We start from the raw sequence: 23,139 nt of genomic DNA, 5'->3' as shown, positions 1-23,139 counted from the left end.
GCTGTAAATAAATAGAACACGTTATTTCACATAGTTGTTCTTGTTTGTGATTTACTGTAACAGCAAAAAATACAAACTGAACTGAAATTTTTCGATCATTTGGACACTCAGTTTTACAAATTAGCCAACCCACTAATTTATTTGTTCGACCAACCTTACGTACTCATCATAAACAGAAAATCAGAAGTTAAAATGCAGCATTTTACAGTAAAAGCGCATTTTACGTTCTCCACATTAGTTTTTTATTTTACTTAGGCATGCAGACGCGTTTCGCCATTTTAACAAGGCATCTTCAGTGGGCGTCCTGGAATATTACATGATTTTTTTCGTTGTCACTTATTAGTTATAGATTTAAAACAGTTTATGGAAGTTGCATAATAAAATGGAAAAAGTAATTACAGATCAGCGTCTAATTAATTAACTGAAAACCAAGCAGCTTTCCCTCATGTGGGAAACCGGTTGAAAGCCTCCAATTTTCTGTGTAGCCACTGAGTTTTCGTAACAAAACTGTCATTTTTTGTGTCTAGAGTGTCACTTGTTTTTGTAACTGTTGCCGAATACCCTGTTTATGCTTCCATTTGTTTTTTGTTTGACAGTCTGTGTTGATGTAAGTTTGGTTGTATGTGTATGTATGTGTATGTGTGTGTGTGGCTATACAGATTTTACACCTATGAGAGGAATGGTATTTATTAACATGGATTTGGATGTTTGCCTGTTATGTAATCAGCTATTGTAAACAGTGCGCCGTAAGTCATATTCCCTTTGTATTTTAATGGTACCTTCTTTTCTGTCTTTGTTTTGTACATATGATAATTTTCTTCCAAAATTAGCAGGTGTCTTTCATTTTTTATTTCTAATTTTCATTTCTTTCTCTCCTGTGATTCAAATCTATTAAATGTTTTGCAAAGATTGACTCGCATTCGGGAGGACGTCGATTCAATCCTGCATCCAGCCATCCTGATTTGGGTTTTCCATGGTTTCCCTAAATCGCTTGAGGCAAATTACGGGATGGTTCCTTTGAAATGGCACGGCCGATTCCTAAACCGATGAGAGCGATGACCTCACAGTTTGGTCTCTTCCACCAAATTAGCCAACCAGCCAGCCAGTCAGCAAAAGATTAAGTGGCTCGTCCCACATTTCCATGCTGTGGTGTATTCTTTGTACCACGCGTCAAAGGTTGTACTGGTTTTCCCACATACCTTCCATGACGTATGTTGCATAGCAGTTTCCAGCCTTCTGGTAGAGGTATGTGTCTTGTTATTTTTGGAATATGTTTTTCGACGGCGTTGTCTGTTTTGCATGCTATGTTTAAGCCTTTTCTTTCAAAAATGTAGTTAGTTTTTGTGAGAGTCTGTGCTTATATGTCGTTGTGTACCATCTTGAATCTTTTTTCTCGTTGTGATGTGTTCTTTGTGTCGTTGTTGTTCTGTCATTGTGTGGTTGTTTCTGAGGAGTTTTTTGTGTTGTTTGTGATTGTGTTGGTATTGTTTATTGACTCCTGACACTGCAGAGTCCATTGGTAGACAATCTTCTTGGATATCCAGTGTAAGGTGCTCTAGCGAACACTTTTATAAACGACACAGAAAACGCAGAAAAGGGCAGTTAAAGTGTTATGTTACGAACAGACAGTCACTGCCCGAAGCAAATGAGACTTTCACTCGACTTTCCACATGAGAAGAAGCTTCTCGATTTGCTAATAATCAATTAGACGCTGATCTGTACGTAAGTTTCCATTCTACCACGCAAATTACATGAACTGTTTTAAATCTGTAACCAATAAGTGACAACGAAAAAATCGTATAATATAACAAGACACCCACTGAAAATGCGTTTATAAAAAGGCGAAACACTGCTGGGTGAATAAATAAAATAAAAATTAATATGCAGCGTCAAAAAGGAGTTTTTACTGTAAACTACTGCAATTTATGTACAACTGCTGTGAAAATCGAACCTTCGACCACAACTTCAATGGGCAACAATACTACCTGCAAAGCCCAGGACGCCAATCGAAAAAAATATTGAAAGCTCCAGTAGACTTTGCAATTGACTGATCTAAGAAAATTACCATAACGTAAATTGCTGTGCAGCTACATGTTTCCATTCTTACCTAGTACTCAAAATTTTGATTTATACAGCGAATCAAATGTAATTACGCAACCAGCCTCCTACGGAACGAGTCTACACAATGAAACTACAAGATAAAAATAGCATGAATATGCCTGAGAATAATGCATTATAAATACTGCAACTGTTATTGGCTACACTCCATCTAAACTAGACATTAACAAGGGTCAAGCAAGCCCTCAAGAGCTACGATGCTATTAAATACTACAAATATTTCTGAGTTATATGGAAATTACTCACCTGGAGCTCCTGGAATGCCTGGGCCACCTGGGTATCCTCCTGGTGCAGTTGGTCCTCCTCCTGTTGGTGGCCTTCCTCCAGGTAATCCTGGTACCCCAGGTGCCCCTGGTGCCCCTGGGTAGCCTGGTGCTCCTGGTGCACCTGGACCACCTGGGTATCCTCCTGGTGCTGTGGGTCCACCACCTGTAGGTGGTCTTCCTCCTGGATATCCTGGTCCTCCTGGTGTCCCTGGTAATCCAGGTGCTCCCGGTGTTCCTGGTGATCCTGGTCTACCTGGTTGACCTGGATAGCCTCCTGGTGCAGTTGGTCCTCCTCCTGATGGTGGCCTTCCTCCAGGTAATCCTGGTACCCCAGGTGCTCCTGGTGCCCCTGGGTAGCCAGGTGCTCCTGGTGCACCTGGACCACTTGGGTATCCTCCTGGTGCTGTGGGTCCACCACCTGTAGGTGGTCTTCCTCCTGGATATCCTGGTCCTCCTGGTGTCCCTGGTAATCCAGGTGCTCCAGGTGTTCCTGGTGTTCCTGGTCTACCTGGTTGACCTGGGTAGCCACCTGGTGCTGTTGGCCCCCCTCCTGATGGTGGCCTTCCTCCTGGCAATCCTGGTACCCCAGGTGCTCCTGGTGCCCCTGGGTAGCCTGGTGCTCCTGGTGCACCTGGACCACCTGGGTATCCTCCTGGTGCTGTGGGTCCACCACCTGTAGGTGGTCTTCCTCCTGGATATCCTGGTCCTCCTGGTGTCCCTGGTAATCCAGGTGCTCCAGGTGTTCCTGGTGTTCCTGGTCTACCTGGTTGACCTGGGTAGCCACCTGGTGCAGTTGGTCCTCCTCCTGATGGTGGCCTTCCTCCTGGCAATCCTGGTACCCCAGGTGCTCCTGGTGCCCCTGGGTAGCCTGGTGCTCCTGGTGCACCTGGACCACCTGGGTATCCTCCTGGTGCTGTGGGTCCACCACCTGTAGGTGGTCTTCCTCCTGGATATCCTGGTCCTCCTGGTGTCCCTGGTAATCCAGGTGCTCCAGGTGTTCCTGGTGTTCCTGGTCTACCTGGTTGACCTGGGTAGCCACCTGGTGCAGTTGGTCCTCCTCCTGATGGTGGCCTTCCTCCTGGCAATCCTGGTACCCCAGGTGCTCCTGGTGCCCCTGGGTAGCCTGGTGCTCCTGGTGCACCTGGACCACCTGGGTATCCTCCTGGTGCTGTGGGTCCACCACCTGTAGGTGGTCTACCTCCTGGATATCCTGGTCCTCCTGGTGTCCCTGGTAATCCAGGTGCTCCAGGTGTTCCTGGTGTTCCTGGTCTACCTGGTTGACCTGGATAGCCTCCTGGTGCAGTTGGTCCTCCTCCTGATGGTGGCCTTCCTCCTGGCAATCCTGGTACCCCAGGAGCTCCTGGTGCCCCTGGGTAGCCAGGTGCTCCTGGTGCACCTGGACCACCTGGGTATCCTCCTGGTGCTGTGGGTCCACCACCTGTAGGTGGTCTTCCTCCTGGATATCCTGGTCCTCCTGGTGTCCCTGGTAATCCAGGTGCTCCAGGTGTTCCTGGTGTTCCTGGTCTACCTGGTTGTCCTGGATATCCACCTGGTGCAGTTGGTCCTCCTCCTGATGGTGGCCTTCCTCCTGGCAATCCTGGTATACCAGGTGCTCCTGGTCCCCCTGGGTAGCCTGGTGCTCCTGGTGCACCTGGACCACCTGGGTATCCTCCTGGTGCTGTGGGTCCACCACCTGTAGGTGGTCTTCCTCCTGGATATCCTGGTCCTCCTGGTGTCCCTGGTAATCCAGGTGCTCCAGGTGTTCCTGGTGTTCCTGGTCTACCTGGTTGACCTGGATAGCCTCCTGGTGCAGTTGGTCCTCCTCCTGATGGTGGCCTTCCTCCTGGCAATCCTGGTACCCCAGGAGCTCCTGGTGCCCCTGGGTAGCCAGGTGCTCCTGGTGCACCTGGACCACCTGGGTATCCTCCTGGTGCTGTGGGTCCACCACCTGTAGGTGGTCTTCCTCCTGGATATCCTGGTCCTCCTGGTGTCCCTGGTAATCCAGGTGCTCCAGGTGTTCCTGGTGTTCCTGGTCTACCTGGTTGACCTGGGTAGCCACCTGGTGCAGTTGGTCCTCCTCCTGATGGTGGCCTTCCTCCTGGCAATCCTGGTACCCCAGGTGCTCCTGGTGCCCCTGGGTAGCCTGGTGCTCCTGGTGCACCTGGACCACCTGGGTATCCTCCTGGTGCTGTGGGTCCACCACCTGTAGGTGGTCTTCCTCCTGGATATCCTGGTCCTCCTGGTGTCCCTGGTAATCCAGGTGCTCCAGGTGTTCCTGGTGTTCCTGGTCTACCTGGTTGACCTGGGTAGCCTCCTGGTGCAGTTGGTCCTCCTCCCGATGGTGGCCTTCCTCCTGGTAATCCTGGTGCTCCTGGGTAGCCTGGTGCTCCTGGTGCACCTGGTCCACCTGGGTATCCTCCTGGTTCTCCTCCTGCTGGCGGTCTTCCCCCTGGATAACCCGGACCTCCAGGGTAGCCTGGTGTCCCTGGTGTTCCAGGCTTACCTGGCACACCTATTGACAAAAGTAAACATAATTTTCAAACACATCATCATGTTGCAACTTGTTATAATTGTACTCTTTGTAGTTTTATTTATTTTTAAACAGAATAATTTTTTCTTCTTTTGTGGTGTGTGAATTTAATTTACTCCTAGTTGAAAAACTGTATAGCAAAATGAAAAACAAGTTTTGTTAAAGAAATTGAATTTTTCTTTGTAATGTCGTGTTCTGTACCATTTCCATTTGCAGTACTCTGCATAAAAATACATAGTGTGTAAAACGTATATGCAGAGTGTCTTATCGAAACAAGAAAAAAATGGTCTAATTAACTGGTCCAGAAACGTATTACTATTAGGAAATGCGCAGTCGGTCAGAGGAGGGACTGAACGATGTCTTATATTTGCTGTGAGAACAATCATAATATGGGCGCCCTGGCAGCGGAGTGAACCGGGTGGTTTAATGTCTTGGTGTATCACAGGCTCTGTATACAAACTAGTCTGAATGTTAAGAACTCTGTGATCAGTTGCGTGGCCTGATCTGTGTTGTGTTGTAGTTCTGAACGAGTCGAACACATCAGACCTCGGATTCCTGCAATTTGTTACTCTAAAAAGTATTATTTGGTATTGTTATTTCTGCATATTAAACATCAGTTACATTAGCTTTCTATGAACAAATCACATAGGAAAATATTTTCTTTTTTTATTTGTTACTTATGTTTTGTTGTGCATTTACTTGTGACAGTCATTGTATTATTGACAGTCAAGGAAACGTAAATGGGAAAGCAATTATGATGGCCTTTAGTTTTGTAAATGAAATTTAGATTTTGTTAACTGTTCCTCGCTGATTCAGTTTCTTATTATTATTAACAGCATTAACCGATCAATTCTGCGACAATTCATTGAATATTCCCCCCCCCCCCACCCAAAAAAAAAAACCTGCAGATGGAGGCCTCTGTCCGGCTGTCTTGGTACACCTGCGTCAGTAGAAGTGGGGAGATCCTTAGTTTTCTCGTACTGTCTTTGTGTTAAGAGCAGGAATTACTCACTTTACCCTGTTTGAGGTTACAGTAGCTTTTCGTACAGTGAAATTTTTTTGAAATTTTCATAACGCATAACATAATGAAAACATGTGTTTCGGAGGCATCATAAACAAACCAACTGCATTTGACAAGCGTCTCATTTACACTGGACTGATTGGCTTCTGTACGATTTTTGGCGCATTGAAGTTATAAGGGCGTTATAATTTTTTTTGCATCCACATACATTCAAAACAAATTTAAAAGAAAAAGAAAAAAATAACGACACAACACATACATTCAGGAATCAGTACAAGAAACCAAGGAGAGACATGGAGAGGAAATTATAGTTCATGTGGAAGAAATGAAACCTTTAAAATCTCCCGATGACACTGTAATTCTGTCAGAGGCAGCAGTGGACCTGGAAGAGCTGTTGAAAAGAGGCTGGAAAATGAACATTAAAAAAAGTAAAATAGGGGTAATGAAATTTATTCAAATTAAATCAGGAGAATGTGAGGGAAAAAAGTAACTGATGTTGAACGAAGTAGAGATGATATTAAATGGAGACTGACAATAGAAAGAAATCCATTTCTAAAAAATAGGACTTTTAGTGTTAGGAGATCTTTTCTGGAGCTGTTTGTCTGGAGTGCAACCATCAGCGAAAGTGAAACGTAGACGATAAGCTGTTCAGAAAAGAAGAGAACAGAAGCTTTTGAAATGTGGTGCTGCAGAAGAATGCTGAAGCTTAGATGGGTAGATTGAGTGTCTAATGAGAAGGTTCTGAATCGAATTGGGGAAATACAGAAATTTATGGTAAAACTTAATTATAGTAGAGCACAGTTCATAGGACACATCCTGAGGCATCAAGGAATCATCAGTTTAGTAATGAAGGATAGTGTGCAGGGTAAAAATTATAGAAGGAGATCAAGGGACGAATACAGCAAACAGGTTCAGATGGATGTAGGTTGCAGGACATGAAGAAGTTTACACAGGATATCGTAGCGCGGAGAACTGCATCAAACCTTTATTTATTACTTTATCGCTTATTTAGTCTGACCATATTATTCGCTTGAGGACTATAACAACGACAGTCATCAAACGACCCCGTCCAGAAAACCTTAGAATTAAAAATGCTGCATCATTTCCCTATGTCACACGCCTTACATTTCGTTACGTAATTCTACTGCTATTTCTCAGCTTACCTGGTGTTCCTGGTGCGCCTGGACCTCCTGGAGCTCCCGGGTAGCCTGGGGATCCGCCTGGATATCCTCCTGGATATCCTCCAGGTCCTGATGGAGGCCTCTGTCCCGGCTGTCCTGGTACACCTGCGTCAGTAGGAGGGAGAAAATCCTTAGTTTTCTGGTACTGTCTTTGGTCAACAGCAGGAATTTCTCACTTTACCCTTAGTAATTTGTGGAAGGATAATCAGAATACTCGTGGATACAAGGAAAGCTTTTGAATGCGTAATGTGATACTAGGTGAAGTTCTAAGAGTATAAAGTACACAGACAAGCATTTACCATATGTAGCAAAAATGCAATGAATATCTAGTAAGATGTTCCGTCGATAATAGTGTAATACAGTCATGCAACTTACCACTAGAGCTGATTAGCTGTCATGAGTCTATTGAAGACACGAAAGATGAGTTTGGAACAGGAATAATAGTATATGATAGTAATAATAAGGTGTGTTGCAGGAGGAATGGTCAATATTAAGAGGTGTGACAGTGTGAAACAAATGTCTTCCACTGCAAGCTCTTTTCTCTATATATTTTTTGAGATGATAGTATGAACCAAAACAAGGAAAAAATCCAGTAAGTATGGGCTCTATAGTGCGTACATTAAGAGCTATCGGCAGTGAAATTCATCCCTTCTACTGAACAAGTGCTCATAGCTTTTAAGAAATGTATTTTAGAGCCCATGTGTACTGGACAATTTTTCTTGTCTTGGTCCATACTACCTCTTACCAAAATATGGAAAGCAAAGAGCTTACAGTAGAGGAGATTTGTTTCGCAGTATTGAAGATGAAGAGGTGGTCTAAAACTCTTAAGGTACCCGTTTTAAAGCCCATGTTTACTAGAGGTCACTGCTTCCAGTGACCATTACTGTCATATTCCTGAATATTGACGATTCGTTCTGGGAAGCTCGCGAAATGGAAGACTCGTCCGTTGGCGCTCGTGGATTTGAGGTGTCAAGTCGTGGCTCTCTTGGGCAGGGTTCGTCTGCTGAAGTGTTTAGCATTTCCCAATTCTGGAGCTAGTATTCCCCCGTGATGAGAGGGGTTGATTTGCCGGCACGAAAAGCCTGCAAAATGAAAATGCGTTCCCGAGCGCGGGTGTCGAATTCTGCTGAGGCACTTCCCGGTTTTTCTAGGCTAGTGTTGCGGGTCAGTGAGCGTGGCCTCTTTGATAAAAACAGTCCTCAGAGCACAGCCCGGAGCCATTGGCTAGATAGAGGTAGTGCTGGTAGGAGTGACGGACATGACCAGCGTTAATTTTTGTGCGACTTTCTCCTTTACTGACACTGGAGTCTATTGTTGTTTTGTTACGTGGAGACTACCGACGGGAGTTGTTAGGGACCAGTTGGTTGCGGTGTACTGATCCGTTAGCGGGGACAATATTTCAGTCGAGTGGTCGGATCTCGGAATCCTGCCAGAAGGTAATTGAATTGCTACAGAGCTTTCTTATTGCCCTTAGAGTGATGGGAAGTTGAACGCTATCTCGCTGCTCAAAATGAGGTAGGCGACCCTTATTTAGACTGACTTTGCGTGTATAGCAGTCTTCTTATTTTCCCTTAGCGTTTGTTCGCTGACTGGATTCGCTCTCTCCATTTTGTTCGAACGTGAGCCATATCTGGATGAAAACTTACAACCTTCAGAGTGCAGTTCCACTGTCTTCGCTGAATTTGTTGTAGTTTCGTCCTCTGCGCACTGCACATGTCCGAACCATCACAGACAGCTTTCTCGCAATTTCTTCACACTCGGCACGACCTCAAAACGTTTCGTGATAGTACAGCTCGAAACGTGATGTCACCAATCTGTCTAAGCAACTTCGTCTCCATGACTCCCAGATGTCGTTCTGCTTCTTTTGGAATTGGTCAACAGTCTGCGCTGTAGAGAGCGATGGGATGGATGGCAGTCTGGTAGATCTTTGACTTTAGATGACCCATGATCCTTTTGTCTTTCACCACTTCATACGCTGCCTGCATCTTTGCATTGACCTCGTCTGTACTCTTGACATCGTTACAGGTTTTAGAACCGAGGTACTTTGATTTTATTAGTCCTAGTAGATCTCCGTCAGCGCTGTTGGTCCCAACTTCTCATCGATCAGATGCCATGTACTCAGTTTTCTTTAAGATGAGCAGCAGGCCGTATCGCGAAAGTCGGTCGATCCATTTTTGTCTTTGGCACTTGTTCTCCTCAGCCAACATGACTAAGCACAGAGAAGTGTCCATGGTAGTGTCATGTGCAGATTTGCTGAGACAGTGTCCGTCACAAGAATGAACAGCAGTGCTGATAAGGCCGAACCTTGGTGCACTTCTAATGTGACTCAAAATTATTGGTTTTTACATGTGTAGCAGTAAAGAGAATCATCCAGTTCTGCCAATAGACGTTTCCAATTAAATCCGAGGAGTGTTGCGAAATTTTTTGCACTTTGCGTATCATAAGTAGCTCGTGGATTCTCTCCGCGGCTGCGTGTATGATTGAGCGCGACGCAATGGAAGTTCATAGGCACGGACGACAGGAACGTTTCATGTTGATGTTCTAGGAGGAAGAAATTTATTTTATTTCCTTAACTTTCCACATCATTTGAACACAAAATCGCCCTCCTAGTCAAGTGGAATCGCTGCTCCAGGTGACAGTCGAGGCTTGTGCACGTCAGTTTTACAGGTGGAGGTCGTGGTGTATTGGAAGTGTGCCCTGGGGTTGTCCTGTACTGACCTGGAAGGCCTGGTGCTCCTGGTTGTCCTGGTGCTCCGGGGTATCCGCCAGGTCCTGTGGGAGGCTTCTGTCCCGGTCCTCCTGGGTAACCTGAAACGCCGAGGTGAGTCAGTCATTATAGCTTCAGGAAGCGAACTGTATTTTTATAGCATTAAAAACGTTCATGATTCATAAAAAAGCACGACAAAAGGGCGAAACGGTATGGAGCGCAGACATCTGTTGGAGATAAAAACAACATAATAAGGAACTGTGAATACATTTCATCCGAATCTAGCGCCACAATGAAGGAAATGCAGGAAAGGAGCTACGCAGATAGTCACGAACAGTCATTTACGTTAATTCTATACATTTGTGTTTGTTAAACTCACACTATGAGTTTCTGGTGTTCGTCTATCATTTAGTTCTATATGACATCTACAGGGTGCTCAGAAAATGTCTGAAACGCTTGTGGGAATGTTGCAGGACAGGTTGCACTGAGACTTAAATGTTAAGAAAAAAGTTCAATACGTTGCACCGTTTCCAAGTTATTTAGCACTGAAGTTAGCCAATACGGTAGCCGCGGGAGCAAATTAAAGTTTCAGCTGACCAAACAAAGCACTAGTAGGTCAACACCTCTCCTGGCAGCCCGTTTGAATACGAGCGATCGACGCCCCGACTGGCTAATTTCAAAGTTAAATCACTTAGAAACGGCAGAACGTATCGAATTTTTTTCTTAAATTTATGTCTCAATACAACCTGCCCATCAACTTCCCTACAAGCGTTTCAAACAGGTTATCAGGATTTAAGTGACTTTGAACGTAGTGTTATAGTCGGCGCAAGAGCGATGGGACTCAACAACTCCGAGATAGCGATGAACTGGGGATTTTCCCGTACGACCATTTCACGAGTGTACCGTGAATATCAGAAATCCGGTAAAACATCAAATCTACGACATCGCTGAGGCCGGAAAAACATTCTGAAAGTACGGGAACAACGACGACTGAAGAGAATCGTTCAGAGTGACAGAAGCGCAACCCTTCCGCAAACTGCTGCGGATTTCAGTGCTGGACCATCAACGAGTGTCAGCGTGGAAACCATTTAACGAAAATCAGCGATATGGGCTTTCGGACCCGAAGGCCCATTCGTGTACTCTTGATGACTGCACGACACAAAGATTTACTCCTCGCCCTGGCCCGTCAACACCGACATTGGACTGTTGATGACTGGAATCATGCTGCCTCGTCGGACCAGTATCGTTTCAAATTGTATCGGGTATGGAGACAACCTCACGAATCCATGGACTCTGCACATCAGCAAGGGACTGTTGAAGTTGGTGGAGGCTCTGTAATGGTGTGGGGCATATGCAGCTGGACTGATATATGACCCCCTGATACGTCTAGATACGAGTCTGACAGGTGACACGTACGTAAGCATCCTTTCTGATCACCTGCATCCATTCATGTCCGTTGTGCATTCCGACGGACTAGGGCATTTCCAGCAGGACAATGTGACACCCCACATATCCAGAATTGGTACAGAGTGGCTCCAAGAACACTCTCCTGAGTTTAAACACTTCTGCTGGCCACCAAAGTCCCAGGACATGAACATTTTTGGGGATATGTGGGATGCCTTGCAACGTGCTGTTCAGAAGACATCTCCCTCATCGTGTACTATTACAATTTATGGACAGCCCTGCAGGATTCATGCTGTCAATTCAATCCAGCACTACTTCAGACATTAGTAGAGTCCATGCCACGTCGTACTGCGGCACTTCTGCGTGTTCGCGAGGGCCCTACACGATATTAGGCATGTGTACCAGATTTTTTTGTCTCTTCATTGTTCATGTTAGCGAATACATCCACTGTACAATGCAGCGCATCTTAAAGCTCTCGGAAATTCCACTCAAACTTACTGAGTAAATGTGGTAACGTGTCTGACTGATGAATCAGTAGGTGAAAACAATCTGAACAGTTGGCAAATAATGCTATTTCTATGAAGGGAACTAAAAAGTAGCCTTGAAGCCGCAGAAGAAGTATTAGAGATGAACGTCCGTCGACAGTAAAGTCAAGGTCTGGTTAGAGACTTTCTCAATGACGGCAACGCTCTTCGTATGTTAATGAAAGTTTGAAAAAGATCTTGTGAGTCAGAACGGTACTAACCAACATCGTTTCACGTGCTGAGAAGAAATTTAGCAATTTTACTGGAGTATAGCTTGGTCCGATTACGATGTCAGGTAACGTTGCTTTAAGAACTTAAGAAGATGATTACGTTAGCGCTGTAATTATACCAACTGACTTAAATCTCGGCAGCCTGTGACAGTAATACACTCTACCGAGCGATCGTAATAACCCAATGATGAATACTTGTCAGCCTTTCCACTTACACCTCTTCCTCTCCGCTCCACCTATAAAATTAAAATAATCTATACTGAAACCACAATTCAGTCTACGAGAGTTAGAAAGACTGGATATGACTTTTTCGTACAGATACCACATTGTAAGCTGCATTGCACCAATAAATTACTTATATTTGTCGGGTAGCTATGTAAATGTAATTAATAATTTTATCATTTTACTGACCCAGTTCAAGTCGTATTAATCATGTCTATGTATGTATCAAATGGGACTTTCCACATACTATTTTAGTGTGACAGTTGTGTGACTGTAAGACGATGAAACCAATAGAGATGCTGAACTTCCATTCCCTGACTATTCATTTAATTATTCTTAGAAATCTGTATCTTGTTAAGAGCTTTTCCAAGATTATACTACTTTTAACTTTCAACATAATCATCTATATTTCATTTTTATCAGTCTTCACGAAATACAGAAAAATATTTACGTCATCATTACTCTTGTTCTAAAATTAAACTGCCTTCACTGGATTATCCTATTATCCGTATGAGTACCCACAGAGATAAGTGAAATCGTGACTGTTCGACAGAAACGGAAGCCAGCTACAACGTATGAAATTATTAAAACAGCCATATCTATATTGACGTGAGACTAGGGAGGAAGTCGTCATCCTTTCTTAGATATGTGTGGACAAGTACTGAGTGTAAGGGTCAGATGTAAGGCGACGAGGAGCATTAGTAGTCGGTAGTACATCGTGGGGTGACACGAGCAAGCATGTACGATCATAGCGGTCTGTCATTACCTGGTGCTCCTGGAAGCCCTGGAGCGCCGGGGTATCCTGGGTATCCTCCTGGAACTCCGCCTGGGTATCCTGCGGCATGAACATCGTAATTAGAAAGGTGGTCTAACAGTATCACAAGATTAAATGATAACAAATGATAACCTCCTACATATCAAGCAGAAGGGTCAGAAATGTTTGACGCTGCCTCATAATTTCGCTCCTGGTCATATCACAGAGTGACTATTTTGATTCCTTAGGGACGAGTCTCAGTCTAGCGTGGTTGTGCTGTTGGCACCTCTCTACACTCCCGCTCAGACGTAGAGACATTTTTTGCTATCGTGACGAGCTCCACCAATTAATCGTGAGGTCGCATACTGGCTACGATCATTGTTTGAGGCAGTGCGTCATAAACCACATACAAAGTTACTTATTTATTTATTGTTTCTTTTTCTTCTGTTTTGTAGGTTATACAATAGCTCATGTTTTGCTTATTAATTACCATCTAGTAACATACTGGATATTTCAAAATAATACTGTGCTACAAAGGAAAATAGAATAGGTAAAGCAGATGAGGAAGAGAGATAGAGAGAGAGAAAGAGGAATAGTAATAAGAAAAATATGTTAATGTGAGCGGTCTCTGCAAAGAACGGTGCCCTCAGCTCTGTCATACTCGGTTGTAAGCCGTCCGTAAGTAATAGATACTAAAATTTGTCTACGTACTCCAATTCGTCGGTGACGGTAAAGGAACTGGAACGTCGGTTGAACGAAACTTATACTGGAACGATAGGAATATTAACAAAGGTAAAATAAAGGTAATAGAGTGTAACAGCATCAAATCAGACGGTACTGGGAGAACGACACACTCCTTTATTTCCTTCTTCTTGTAGGCAGTATCTCTTTCGTTAGAGATTTTTGAGCTAGTCTTTCTTACTGCTAGGTTTACTGGTCATATGTTTAGCAATGCCAGAAGCGTCTCTGTTGGTGTTCTGTACGCGTCTTCGAGGCACAGGAATATACTCTGTGGTCGCCGAAGGTACCGTGTTATTTTCACCATTATGGCTATGTGAGCCCATACACTTTGCCCATAACCTGTTATAGCAAAGAGAGTTGCATTGTGCCGGCCGAAGTGGCCGTGCGGTTAAAGGCGCTGCAGTCTGGAACCGCAAGACCGCTACGGTCGCAGGTTCGAATCCTGCCTCGGGCATGGATGTTTGTGATGTCTTTAGGTTAGTTAGGTTTAACTAGTTCTAAGTTCTAGGGGACTAATGACCTCAGCAGTTGAGTCCCATAGTGCTCAGAGCCATTTGAACCATTTTTGAAGAGTTGCATTGTGGTGTGTTCGTATTATGCTTGGAGACAGCTGAAAGCTTCTTTAGCCGATTGCGTGTACTTTGCTGAGGATTTAAACGCCTCTTTAGCAGACGATTTCTGCTTGCGTCGGAATGTTCTGTTTCCAATTGACATTTATACCAAGGTAACTACAAACTGCTTTTCTCTTCACTCGTTGATTACCTATTTTGATCGAAACTCCTGACATCCTACCAGCAGGCGCAAGCTTGGATGGTATTGTTTGTTTCTGCCATCAATGATCTACCCCACTGTAATCAAATGTACTGGTAAACTATGTATTGTCTGTGCTCTGCCTAGAAGTCAGCGATATGGAAAACATAGGATTTGACGTCAAAAGTTCGCTTGCTGAGCCGAACTCTTGGTTTTGCAAAGATACTACAAGCGCTGACTCTCTAACAAAAAGTTCTCTCCAGTAGGTCCTCTCCTGGTTGTAACTGAATTGGTGATAACAGAACAGAAATGTTTCACGTTTTTGTAATCTCATTGGAGAGGGGAAAACCTTATATTCGTTCCAAATCAAGAACAAATTTCAGTTTTCTTTAAATATTATCCTGTTATACATGGAACCACAACGGTGCGTTAAATTTCTGAATTCAGTTTCAATTGCAGTTTCCAAAATCAAAATACGGAAAAACTTAGTTGTTTCCGCATGAAATAAACTGTAATTATACAAAGAACTAGCCATACTATGAGGAAAAAGTATGTTTCATCATCAAAGTAGGTAATTGTATTTTTCACATGAAAAACAAAAATGTATATGTTACAGAACACATGACATTTTCAAAACTTTTATGAAAACACTGGATATAAGTAAGATAACATACAAAGCAACGCAACGAAAATTGTCTACAGTAGGAGAAATGATGCAAAAATCGTCATGTGAGAGAGCTAAATTCAAGAAACATCAACATCTATAGTGACTACTGGAAGACATTTTCATAAATATTGCGGTTTGTGGGATATGTAGCCAACAACTTCTTGGGATCCTCCAACCTCTGTTGTTCACTGGAACAGATCAAGGAGGCATGGTGTGCTGAAGTTTCTACAGCTTACGGAAGCTGAATGAATTCTACACTAAAGCATGAACGACCTTCACGATAGATACAGGTTCGCTGTGTTGTGAATAGTACAGAAATTCCATGTGTGTACTCGATGGATATTCAACACTGCAGGATATGTTTTGCAGTAGGCTTTCCTCCAGTGATCAAAATCCAGACGTGTAGGGATTCGAATTTTATTACTGACACTTACAGTATGTTCAAAATTACTCTAGGACTGAACATGTGAAGACGTGGAGAAGAGAGACCACGTCCTGTACAGAACACACGCGTATTCTTACATTTCATTCAACTCGTTCAAACTCGTTACTGAATTTTCGACATGCGGGAAACTTATTTTGTTACTGAATTTCGGTGAACACATTATGCGTGCGAATTATTAAGAATGTGTCAAATTTTCATTTTCTCCAAACCGAAATTCTGCCTGAGATCCCTAACACGAGATAATATGAGTTAAACATGATGCGTGATGCTGCGCTTGCGCGTAGCGTGAAAACCTCAGGGACGGCCTGTTTGGTTTTATTGCATGAAATAGAGTGCAATGTTTGTAATTAATCCATCAATATGTTCTCTGAGCAAAATTTCTACATTTTTGCAGCGTAACAAAAAAATTACGCCTGGTAATTGAGCTGAAGAGACTTAAGGGTTCGGCAGGAAGAAGAAGAGTGATACAAATTACACGTCTTCAGTTTTTCAACAGTTGTAATGCGGACAGTGAGAGCAATTTCTTTAGTGTGATGAGAGCACCTGCCCGGAAAGCCGCGTGCGTTAACTCTCCACTTTCGGAATTCGGGGAGATGCGACGACCTCGGATGGAATACCCACCCGGCGGATTAACGACAAGGGCCCGTGTACCGGCCAGTGAGGAAGTTGTTTTTAGCCAGTTTTCCACATCCAGCTACGTAACTACCAGTCTGGTATCCACAAATCGCTCCATTATACAATTCGCAAACATTTAGAAAACGTTCCCACTCTTTCACTTGAGGAAACACTAGACGTAGTCTGTTGGGATACACAACTAGGATTTCGGACGAAAATGGACGGCGACAGGAACACCAGAAGGCCACGCTCGGCTACTAATACTGCCAAATCCAATAATGAACATGCTGACCCGATGTAGGTAAGGGATACACGCGAAAGAAGAATAAGGGTAAGACTGAGTAGTTGAGATGAACTTCATTCAGACTCAGTTATTACGAAAATGTAATTCAACTGTGCCAGGCACTTAAACTACGTTGGGCTGGAATGACAGTGCCATTGTGGCAGCATTAAGGTGGGGATCCGTCGTTTAGAAGACGGATTAATCCCATAAGCTCGAGCTTCTTAAGCTTATCACTTACTTCGGCGTTTCGGCACTGAAGCCAATAATCTCATATTTTCGCTTTGGCATGGTGGCCGTCTTTTCAGCAACGAAAGAACACGTAGGAACATTATCGAGAACAATTGTTGACAGTGTAGGCACGTAACGCGCGAACCATTTTGCTCGACAAACCACTTAATGGCAGTGCCCTGACCAAGAGAGCGATGTCTAACTTTTCCCTGAATAGCTTCTTACGAAATTGCTGCCAGCCGGGGTGGCCGAGCGGTTCTAGGCGCTACAGTTTGGAACCGCGCTACCGCTACGGTCGCAGGTTCGAATCCCGCCTCGGGCATGGATGTGTGTGATGTCCTTAGGTCGGTTGTAAGTTCTAGGGGACTGATGACCTCAGAAGTTAAGTCCCATAGTTCTCAGAGCCATTTGAACGAAATTGCTTGTGACGCTTTTCAGTATCACGCAACACGCAACTAATAATTGTAATAACAGATAAAATGTTAACCCTTCAAGTGTAAGAAATAAAAATGAACAAAATCTCAGCGAATAACGACGATCCCAGAGACATCAGACTGCTTGAAGCACCACTTGCAACGTAGTGCAAGCGGGAAATGTAGGGGTGCGGATGAAGGTCTGTGCGGCTGGTCCCGGCGGAGGTTCGAGTCCTCCCTCGGGCATGGGCATGTGTGTTTGTCCCTAGGATAATTTAGGTTAAGTAGTGTGTAAGCTTAGGGACTGATGACCTTAGCAGTTGTCCCATAAGATTTCACACGCGTTTAGAACATTTAGATGAAGGTCTGGCAACCGCAGATGATCGTCGCATCTACAGGTATCATCGGTTTCATTGAATATGTGCTCGTCAGCCTCACTCCGCTACTAAATTTGTACAAGCGGTGGACAAAATATGGAAACACCAAAAACACAATACATTACCATGCCCAATACGGTGAAGGAAGACCATTGGCGTTCAAAGAAGTTTCCAATCGTCTCGTAATGGGTAAATACAACTCCTGTACGCTTTTCAATGTAAGTTTATATCATTCTTCCTGCAAAACAGTGGTAAGTTTAAGTAACGATGATGGACTTGGATATTGATCACGCACCATTCTCTCCTAAACAGACGACAAAAGCTGAATAATAATGAGATATCGTGACTGGTGGCCAGCGGAGATGCAACAAGTCATCCTCGAGCTAAAAAAAAAAAAAAAAAAACTGTCTTGGACGATGCGAGTGGTGTGAAAACGAACCTTGTCGTGTTGGAATACAGCGTCACTATTTGAGAACAAAAATTGTACCATGGGATCAGCCAAAATAGTCACTTAGTCCTTGGCATTTATGCGACCTTACAAGTTATCCTTGGGGCACATGAAACACCCCGATAGCCGGCCGCTGTGGCCGAGTGGTTCTAGGTGCTTCGGTCCGGAACCGCTCAACTGCTACGGTCGCAGGTTCGAATCCTGCCTCGGGCATGTACTTTAGTGAGGTCCTTAGGTTATTTAGGTTTAAGTAGTTATAAGTCTAGGGGACTCATCTCCTCAGATGTTAAGTCCCATAGTGCTTAGAGCCAAATACCACGATATGGCTGCCGAAATTTCCACAGAACCCTCGTCATGATTCATTCTTGGGACGTAAGCTCAAGAAAATGAGGGAATAGTGTGAAATAAATGATACATCAGATCAACCGCCTATCTTCCATAGCTCCATAGACCAAGTTATATAGCTTCCGCACAATGATTTCCTGTTAAGGCGATTTGCATCACTCAGATATGGATTTAGATTTCCACCTTGCCCAGCAGTTCCCGCCTTTTGGAGCCCTCTTCCTCTTCGTTTTGGTGCTGACATGGTTCGTGAAACCAGTGACTTTTGTAGCTTTTGTCCTCTTACTTTTCGTCACAACCCTCTTCAATGAACGCCTGTCACGATCCCTGAGCACACACTTTAGTCCGCGTTGTGAGGTTTTTCGCGTATGCGGTATAAATCTTCGTACTGAAGGCTGTCTTGGTTACGGAACCATTCCGGATGCGAGCAACAACAGCTCGTCCACGTTCGAAGTCACTACATACAACACTGTTGCGACCACATGTGACACTTGCAACGTGTTTAAAATACTCCACAGGCGCCGTTTGCGGTCAGGTACAACCGGCTTGGCTACTATCTGGATTTATGTTCAAGCATGCATTTGTCGCTGTGTTTCCATATTTTTTTCAACATCTGTAGTTGTCAACCCTAAAGTAATTTTGAACAGAATGTACTTCATAATTGATTATGTTGCTTTATACTCTCGTGTAACGTATACACGTTACCAATTAGGTTTCTTTCGGAGTATGCTGATGCATTAGCTTCATACTTAACAATCATATACAACCGTTCGCCCGACGAAAGATCCGTAGCCAAAGACTGGAAAGTTGCACAGGTCACACCAATATTAAAGAAAGGTAGTAGGAGTAATCCACTTAATTACAAGCCCATATCATTAACATCGATATGCAGTAGGATTCTGGAACGTATATTGTGTTCGAAGGTAATGAATTACCTCGAAGAAAACGGTCTATTGACACACAGTCAACATGGGTTTAGAAAACATCGTTGTTGTTATACGCAACTAGCTCTTCGCTCGCATGAGTGCTACTGACAATGGATTTCAGATCGATTCCGTATTTCTGGATTTCCGGAAGGCTTTTGACATTGTACCACACAAGCAGCTTGTAGTGAAATTGCGTGCTTATGGAATACCGTCTCGGTTATGTGACTTCCTGCCAGAGAGGTCACAGTTCGTATTAATTGACGGAAAGTCGTCGAGTACAACAGAAGTGATTTCTGGCGTTCGCCAAGGTAGCGTAATAGGCTCTTTGCATCTACATCTACATCTACATTCATACTCCGCAAGCCACCCAACGGTGTGTGGCGGAGGGCACTTTACGTGCCACTGTCATTACCTCCCTTTCCTGTTCCAGTCGCGTATGGCTCGCGGGAAGAACGACTGTCTGAAAGCCTCCGTGCGCGCTCTAATCTCTCTAATTTTACATTCGTGATCTCCTCGGGAGGTATAAGTAGGGGGAAGCAATATACTCGATACCTCATCCAGAAACGCATCCTCTCGAAACCTGGCGAGCAAGCTACACCGCGATGCAGAGCGCCTCTCTTGCAGAGTCTGCCACTTGAGTTTATTAAACATCTCCGTAACGCTATCACGGTTACCAAATAACCCTGTGACGAAACGCGCCGCTCTTCTTTGGATCTTCTCTATCTCCTCCGTCAACCCGATCTGGTACGGATCCCACACTGATGAACAATACTCAAGTATAGGTCGAACGAGTGTTTTGTAAGCCACCTCCTTTGTTGATGGACTACATTTTCTAAGCACTCTCCCAATGAATCTCAACCTGGTACCCGCCTTACCAACAATTAATTTTATATGATCATTCCACTTCAAATCGTTCCGCACGCATACTCCCAGATATTTTACAGAAGTAACTGCTACCAGTGTTTGTTCCGCTATCATATAATCATACAATAAAGGATCCTTCTTTCTATGTATTCGCAATACATTACATTTGTCTATGTTAAGGGACAGTTGCCACTCCCTGCACCAAGTGCCTATCCGCTGCAGATCTTCCTGCATTTCGCTACAATTTTCTAATGCTGCAACTTCTCTGTATACTACAGCATCATCCGCGAAAAGCCGCATGGAACTTCCGACACTATCTACTACGTCATTTATATATACTGTGAAAAGCAATGGTCCCATAACACTTCCCTGTGGCACGCCAGAGGTTACCTTAACGTCTGTAGACGTCTCTCCATTGATAACAACATGCTGTGTTCTGTTTGCTAAAAAATCTTCAATCCAGCCACACAGCTGGTCTGATATTCCGTAGGCTCTTACTTTGTTTATCAGGCGACAGTGCGGAACTGTATCGAACGCCTTCCGGAAGTCAAGAAAAATAGCATCTACCTGGGAGCCTGTATCTAATATTTTCTGGGTCTCATGAACAAATAACGCGAGTTGGGTCTCACACGATCGCTGTTTCCGGAATCCATGTTGATTCCTACATAGTAGATTCTGGGTTTCCAAAAACGACATGATACTCGAGCAAAAAACATGTTCTAAAATTCTACAACAGATCGACGTCAGAGATATAGGTCTATAGTTTCGCGCATCTGCTCGACGACCCTTCTTGAAGACTGGGACTACCTGTGCCCTTTTCCAATCATTTGGAACCCTCCGTTCCTCTAGAGACTTGCGGTACACGGCTGTTAGAAGGGGGCCAAGTTCTTTCGCGTACTCTGTGTAGAATCGAATTGGTATCCCGTCAGGTCCAGTGGACTTTCCTCTGTTGAGTGATTCCAGTTGCTTTTCTATTCCTTGGACACTTATTTCGATGTCAGCCATTTTTTCGTTTGTGCGAGGATTTAGAGAAGGAACTGCAGTGCGGTCTTCCTCTGTGAAACAGCTTTGGAAAAAGGTGTTTAGTATTTCAGCTTTACGCGTGTCATCCTCTGTTTCAATGCCATCATCCCGGAGTGTCTGGATATGCTGTTTCGAGCCACTTACTGATTTAACGTAAGACCAGAACTTGCTAGGATTTTCTGTCAAGTCTGTACATAGAATTTTACTTTCGAATTCACTGAACGCTTCTCGCATAGCCCTCCTTACGCTAACTTTGACATCGCTTAGCTTCTGTTTGTCTGAGAGGTTTTGGCTGCGTTTAAACTTGGAGTGAAGCCCTCTTTGCTTTCGCAGTAGTTTCCTAACTTTGTTGTTGTACCACGGTGGGTTTTTCCCGTCCCTCACAGTTTTACTCGGCACGTACCTGTCTAAAACGCATTTTACGATTGCCTTGAACTTTTTCCATAAACACTCAACATTATCAGTGTCGGAACAGAAATTTTCATTTTGATCTGTTAGGTGGTCTGAAATCTGCCTTCTATTACTCTTGCTAAACAGATAAACCTTCCTCCCTTTTTTTATATTCCTATTAACTTCCATATTCAGGGATGCTACAACGGCCTTATGATCACTGAGTCCCTGTTCTGCACTTACAGAGTCGAGAAGTTCGGGTCTGTTTGTTATCAGTAGGTCCAAGATGTTATCTCCACGAGTCGGTTCTCTGTTTAATTGCTCGAGGTAATTTTCGGATAGTGCACTCAGTATAATGTCACTCGATGCTCTGTCCCTACCACCCGTCCTAAACATCTGAGTGTCCCAGTCTATATCTGGTAAAGTGAAATCTCCACCTAAGACTATAACATGCTGAGGAAATTTATGCGAAATGTATTCCAAATTTTCTCTCAGTTGTTCTGCCACTAACGCTGCTGAGTCGGGAGGTCGGTAAAAGGAGCCAATTATTAACCCTGCTCGGTTGTTGAGTGTAACCTCCACCCATAATAATTCACAGGAACTATCCACTTCTACTTCACTACAGGATAAACTACTACTAACAGCGACAAACACTCCACCACCGGTTGCATGCAATCTATCCTTCCTAAACACCGTCTGTACCTCTGTAAAAATTTCGGCAGAATTTATCTCTGGCTTAAGCCAGCTCTCTGTACCTATAACGATTTCAGCTTCGGTGCTTTCTATCAGCGCTTGAAGTTCCGGTACTTTACCAACGCAGCTTCGACAGTTTACAATTACAATACCGATTGCTGCTTGGTCCCCGCATGTCCTGACTTTGCTCCGCACCCTTTGAGGCTGTTGCCCTTTCTGTACTTGCCCGAGGCCATCTAACCTAAAAAACCGCCCAGTCCACGCCACACAACCCCTGCTACCCGTGTAGCCGCTTGCTGCGTGTAGTGGACTCCTGACCTATCCAGCGGAACCCGAAACCCCACCACCCTATGGCGCAAGTCGAGGAATCTGCAGCCCACACTGTCGCAGAACCGTCTCAGCCTCTGATTCAGACCCTCCACTCGGCTCTGTACCAAAGGTCCGCAGTCAGTCCTGTCGACGATGCTGCAGATGGTGAGCTCTGCTTTCATCCCGCTAGCGAGACTGGCAGTCTTCACCAAATCAGATAGCCGTCGGAAGCCAGAGAGGATTTCCTCCGATCCATAGCGACACACATCATTGGTGCCGACATGAGCGACCACCTGCAGATGGGTGCACCCTGTACCCTTCATGGCATCCGGAAGGACCCTTTCCACATCTGGAATGACTCCCCCCGGTATGCACACGGAGTGCACATTGGTTTTCTTCCCCTCTCTTGCTGCCATTTCTCTAAGGGGCCCCATTACGCGCCTGACGTTGGAGCTCCCAACTACCAGTAAGCCCACCCTCTGCGACCGCCCGGATCTTGCAGACTGAGGGGCAACCTCTGGAACAGGACAAGCAGCCATGTCAGGCCGAAGATCAGTATCAGCCTGAGACAGAACCTGAAACTGGTTCGTCAGACAAACTGGAGAGGCCTTCCGTTCAGCCCTCCGGAATGTCTTTCGCCCCCTGCCACACCTTGAGACTACCTCCCA

General features: G+C 44.6%; 1 protein-coding gene across 50 annotated transcripts in view; it reads right to left on the bottom strand.

Moving 5' to 3' along the window:
• The window catches only part of LOC126202976 (collagen alpha-2(IV) chain-like), a 187,066-nt gene that overhangs the window by 16,699 nt on the left and 147,228 nt on the right, over nt 1-23,139 (bottom strand). For 25 of the 50 annotated variants that reach the window (XM_049937121.1, XM_049937140.1, XM_049937156.1 and 22 more), the window contains 6 exons: nt 12,970-13,038; nt 9,835-9,924; nt 7,099-7,221; nt 4,177-4,896; nt 2,974-3,921; nt 2,365-2,463 (listed from right to left, as the gene is read on the bottom strand). In XM_049937121.1, coding sequence (XP_049793078.1) covers nt 2,365-2,463; nt 2,974-3,921; nt 4,177-4,896; nt 7,099-7,221; nt 9,835-9,924; nt 12,970-13,038 — 2,049 coding nt within the window. Of the gene's footprint in view, nt 1-2,364; nt 2,605-2,808; nt 2,914-2,973; nt 4,897-7,098; nt 7,222-9,834; nt 9,925-12,969; nt 13,039-23,139 lie in introns of all 50 variants that reach the window. The other 25 variants (XM_049937153.1, XM_049937152.1, XM_049937136.1 and 22 more) reach the window with 25 other exon arrangements.

Source organism: Schistocerca nitens, chromosome 9 (assembly GCF_023898315.1).
Source record: "Schistocerca nitens isolate TAMUIC-IGC-003100 chromosome 9, iqSchNite1.1, whole genome shotgun sequence".
Taxonomy (NCBI): Eukaryota; Metazoa; Arthropoda; class Insecta; order Orthoptera; family Acrididae; genus Schistocerca; species Schistocerca nitens.
Note: the sequence above shows the minus strand (reverse complement) of the source record. Positions and strands in the feature narration are given on the sequence as shown.